The following is a 5617-nucleotide window of genomic DNA, read 5'->3' on the forward strand; positions in this document are numbered from 1 at the left end:
CTGGTGGTGTGGTTCTCATGGCTCTCACCGCAGCCCTCAGGTTACTACCGTGTAGGCATTTCAGCAGGATCCTTGCATCCACTTTTTCCACTCTTGGTCACCATACTATCAGCTTAAGTTAATCTCGGTAGTACCGCATTGAATAGCCATAGGACCACCTTCGGCTTTAAGCCCAAAATTTTTCCCATGGTTTTTCTACATGCTCACATGGATGTGTAGAATTTTTTCCTCTTTTTAAGGAGGTGCTGTTTCCAATTTAATTTCGGATCGATCAGGACGCCAAGGTATTTAACACAATTTGTGAATTCTACTTTCGTTCCCCATAGCTTAATATTTTATTGTTTCTTTCTTGTACTTCCTGGTAAAGATCATAATATTTGTCTTAGAAGGGTTGATGGCCAGACCTTTCCTTGTGCACCAGTTTTCAATCATTCTCAGAGCTGTCACCATATGTTCTCTGATAGTTTCCAGGGTGTTTCCTTTGACAACCACAGCCACATTTCCACGTAGCCATAGACTTTGGAATCTTCCTCTCCTGGACTGACCAGGAGTTTATTGACAAGGTGGGGGACAACACCGCACTTTGCGGGTAGCTACGGTTTTGTCTGCCCTCCAGCGTCTTTTCCTTACACTGAAACATAAGATTACGGGCGGTCAGCATGTTTTCTATTTACCCAATCAGTGCATTTGGTGTGCTGTGAACTATCATGGCTTCTTCTATCGCTTTATTTGAAGTGCTATCAAATGCTCATATGATATCCCAAATATCCCAGAGCATATCTTTTGACTTCCAGCTTGTCTGACTTTCAGCTCTCCATTGCGCTCACTAGGTGATTTAGAGAGGTCTCTGTGGACCTGCCCTCTCTATAAGCGTACTAGGAGTTTACTAGTGGTTTTACTATTAACGGAATTGATTTCAAATATCTGTCTAATATTCTCTCTAGTCTTTTTAAGATGAAAGGAATGAGATTGATGAGTCTGACGTTCTTAGCGAGGACGTGACCATTTTGTCCAGGTTTTGGTGTGAAAATTACCTTCGTGTCCGCCTAGGCCTTGGGAATACATTCTAGAACTATACTCGAGCTAAAGATCTTTATTAATGGGCCCAAGAGTTCTTAGAAGCCCTATTGAAATAGCACCGAATAGATACCATTTGGTCCAGCCCTTTTGTAGTGTTCGAAAATATTAAAAGCACATTCCACCTCTTTCGGCTGCACAATCTTTGCAGCTAAGTCCCAATGTTTTGGTGCTTTTCTAATCGCGTGAATAACAACTGCCGAGGTCCCTTCAAAGCCCGGAAATTGACTTTCCATAAGGTAAGTTAGGGATTTCTTCTGCGTTCTCGTGTATGTACCATTTGGTATCTTTAAACAGCTTCAGCAGGTATTCTTTTCTGTGCTAAGTATTCTGTGCAGCATCGAGACCCCGAGCATCAAGAGCCAAGATTTCGATATCTTCATAGTGACTTTTCCAGCTATTGCTTTTTGTTTTCGCAATCTCTTTTTTGTCGAGTCGTTGAGCTCGTTTGAAATTCTACGACTACTCTCTGGTTTTTGGCTTCCTCACTTTGTTGAAGCTTCTTCTGACCACAGCCTTGAGCTCACTTAGCTTTCTATTCCACAATGGGGTCTGGGCTATTGGGTTTCTTTGCCTGAGTCGGCAATTTAGTTCAAAAGAGCTGTTTATGATGTCGCTAATTTTTGCTGCCACCAGTTCCAGCTCTTTTAATTTTTGAAATTTCATTGGGACCCTAAGGGTCCGATCTTTGAGATCGGCCGTGTATCTCTCTGAATGAGTCTCCCTAGAATATTTCTAGTACAGGTTTTTGTAATTACCACTTGTCATAGGAAATAACATATCTGTTTGTGATCCGACCCAGAGAGTTCATCCGATACCCTTCAGTCCTTCACTCTGTCCAGAAGTCCGTCCGAACAAATGGTAATGTCTATTACTTCCTGTTTTCGAGAGTTCATGAAGGTAGGTTCATTTCCCTTTTTGAGAACGTGCAGCCCGCTATTTATTACGTAACTGAGCAAACTTTCGTCTTTCGGATCTGTGCTTCCCCACACCAGGTGGTGAGAGTTTGCACCACAAACCAAGAGTAATTCGCGTCCTCCAGCTTTCACAAATGCGACCAGTGGCTTGACTTAATTGAAAAGAGGACTATTTCCCGCTTCGTAGGTAATACATATTGATCCTACGATTTGTTCCAGGAATCCGCCGTCCCTTCCTCTGACTTTTATTAGTGCAGCAATGACACCACCACAGTTGTACTCTGTTAGAAGGATGGCTTCTACGTTGCTTGTGATAATGCAGGTATTTATTTTGCCCTTGTCATTTATATAAAAGATTTTCCTGCAACTGTTAAGGCCCCTAATTTTGCCTCTAACTAGCCTAAGTACTTGTACCAGCGCTATTTGTGCAATTAGTATCGGTTTTGCCTACATCAAAGCAATGCTCCTGGCTAGAATCTATGAGACGCCTTTGCTGTGATGAAAATTAATTTGTACAATGGTGAATCAAATATGAACTGGAATTATTTTTTTTGTTTAATTCAAGCATCATAAAAAAACTAACATACATACTTATTTTTCTACATAATCCCCGGACTTCAAAACACATGTTTCCCAACGGGTAACCAGTTTTTTAATTCCGCTATCATAAAATGAAGGCGGCTGTGATTGCAGCCAATCGCTCACGAAGGATTCGACAGAAGCATCGTTGTCAAATCTTTGTCCTCCAAGTGCTTCTTTCAGTGGTCCAAACATATGATAATCGCAGGGCGATAAGTCCGGATTGTAGGGAGGGTGTTCCAGTGTAGTCTAGACAAATTCTTCAATTTTTTGACGAGCTAAGGCAGCTGTATGGGGCCGGGCATTGTCGTGAAGCAGGATAACGTCTCGGATTGGAAATTTGCGTCTTTTATGACGATATTTACGTTTTGCATCGTTCAAAAGTTGATAGTAGTATGCGGCGTTCACAGTACGACGTTCGTGAAGAAAGTCATCGTGCAAAATACCTTTAAAGTCAAAAAATACAGTTGCAAGAACTTTTCCAGCTGAGAAGCCGAGTTTTGGCTTTGACGGGTGTAAATTCACTTTTTCTTCGCCATTCCATACTAGCTTCTTTGGATTCCGGGGTTTAATGGTGCACCCAAGTTTGGTCGCAAGTCACAATTCGGTTCAAAAAATCTTCCTCTTCAGTCTGATAGCGTGTCAATAGCCGTTCGCACACCTCCAAACGGTGCCGTTTCCTATTTTTGGTGAGAATACGAGGGACCCATATGGCGGACACTTTTCGAAACCCAAAGTCATCAGTAATGATTGCCTGAGCACTGCCGAAGCTTATTTCGATCTTAGAAGCAATTTCAACAACCGTTAATCGACAGTCACCCTCGATAAGACTGCCAACCAGGCAAATATTTTCCTCTGTCACGCTGGTCCTCGGGCGACGTCAGTGCCACTCATGTTCAACAATTTCTCGTTCTTCTAAAAATTGTATTCCTCATACACATGAATCTTCTTAAGCGTATTGTCCCCGAACTGTGCCTCAAACCTTCTCAATATGTCTGACGGTTTTACGCCTTCGGCAGTAAGAAATTTAATAATAATTCGTTGTGCAACAGACGAGGGCACCTCCCGCTGACATTGTGATACTGATTAACGGAGCATTAATGAGAGGTCGCGTAGGGGAGAATCTTTTTCACGCTCACCTATAACGCTCAGAAGCCTGGCCTCTCTCCGTTTGCCTCACTGCGGGTATAAAAATTATTCCGGTATATATTTGATCTATTTTTGTTCTCACGAGTATGCGAACTAGTGGTCTCACTTGGGCTATCGGCCGCATCCCGAGGCTTAGCGCATGTTATATTATCGTTATATTATCGTCCGGAGGACGTCTGGTATCCTGCAGCGTTTAAGACTCAGCTTCCCCTGTGTCACGCAGTCCTCGGCACGGTCGTTAACACCTTGAATTGGAGGATCCTTCGTTGGTTGTACGCATGTCTATCCTAGACGAGTAGAACCGCTTGCAACCGTAAGCTCTTTCATCACATCAAAGTGAAGATCCTTCTGCAGGCAAATATGTAAAATACGTAATTAATATTAGGTGAAGGAAAAAGTTCTGAGCGTTTTCCGCTAGATGTCTTTAGTAAGTCATATCTCACCATGTATACTTCGCATCGGGTCATACTATACGTCGATTTAAAGGTGACATTACGCTTTAAAAAAAGTTCTGTGACAGTTTTGTGTTTGGTCAAGGCAGTTGTGTGCTACAGCGTTTCAAAATAGGGGTAAAAAAAGAGAAAATTCGATACATTCTTCAGTACCACTACGACCAAGGTGAAAAAACGGATCAGGCGGCCAAAAAAATTTGTGCTGTTTATGGATCCAATACAGTATCGAATGCAACAGCAAAGCGGTGGTTCCAACGATTCCGTTCTGGTAATATGGGCGTCGAAGATGAGGCACGCTCTGGTAGACCAATCGTCGAAAATGTCGATAAAATCATGGAAATTGTCGAGTCGGATCGGCATATGAGCACTTATTCCATTGCCCAGGAATTGAAGATTAGCCAGAAAACCGTTTGGAACCATTTGCATAAGGCTGGTCTCAAGAAAAAGCTCGATGTATGGGTGCCACACGAATTGACGCAAAAGAACCTTTTGGACCTTTTGAATTAATGCCTGCGATTCTTTGCTGAAACGTAACGAAATCGACCCATTTTTGAAGCGGATGGTAACTGGTGATGAAAAATGGGTCACATACGAGAACAACAGCCGAAAAAGATCGTGATCCAATCGCGGTGAGCCGGCCCAAACGATCGCCAAGCCCGGATTAACGGCCAAGAAGGTTATGCTGTGTGTTTGGTGGGATTGGAAAGGAATCATCCACTATGAACTACTCTCATCGGGCCAAACACTCAATTCGGACCTCTATTGTCAACAACTGACCAGATTGAAGCAGGCGATCGATCAGAAGCGGCCAGAATTGGCCAATAGGAAGAGTGTTGTGTTTCATCAAGACAACGCCAGGCCGCACACATCATTAACGACGCGCCAGAAGCTCCGAGAGCTTGGATGGGAGGTTCTATTGCACCCACCGTATAGTCCAGACTTGGCCCCAAGCGATTATCACCTTTTCAAGCATTTGCAAAATTTTCTTGATTGTACAAAACTGGCCTCAAGAGAGGCTTGTGAAAATGAGCTGGTCAAGTTTTTTACCTATAGGGACGAGGACTTCTTCAATCGCGGAATTATGAAATTGCCTTCAAAGTGAACAAAAGTTATCGAACAAAACGGCGCATATTTGATCGAAATCGCATAATCCTAACTATGTTAATTTCATCGTCGAAATAAAGCAAAAAAACGCTCAGAACTTTTTACTTCACCTAATATATCACTTAATAAAATTAAAAATAAAGATGTAATATAATTAGAACATTGAGGTTAATATAAAATAATGAAATAATTACGAAGTAATCGTGCATATTTAGGCTTCAACATAAAAAACACTATATTAATCCTGCCAATCCCTATGTTGAACTTGAAAGATGAATGGAGAATTCGAAAATGGAAAGATATAATATTATATCGGCTATCTTAACGTAGTTTCTCGTT

General features: G+C 42.1%; 1 protein-coding gene across 1 annotated transcript; it reads left to right on the forward strand.

The window, feature by feature from the left end:
• Positions 1 to 2253: 2253 nt before the first annotated feature.
• LOC106742335 (histone-lysine N-methyltransferase SETMAR-like) lies at positions 2254 to 4681 on the forward strand. The gene is made up of 2 exons (XM_014615189.1): positions 2254 to 2316; positions 4325 to 4681. The coding sequence occupies exons 1-2, from the start codon at positions 2254 to 2256 to the stop codon at positions 4679 to 4681; spliced, it is 420 nt and encodes a 139-aa protein (XP_014470675.1).
• Positions 4682 to 5617: the final 936 nt, after the last annotated feature.

Source organism: Dinoponera quadriceps, unplaced genomic scaffold (genome assembly GCF_001313825.1).
Source record: "Dinoponera quadriceps isolate SergipeBrazil2010 unplaced genomic scaffold, ASM131382v1 scaffold765, whole genome shotgun sequence".
NCBI lineage: Eukaryota > Metazoa > Arthropoda > Insecta > Hymenoptera > Formicidae > Dinoponera > Dinoponera quadriceps.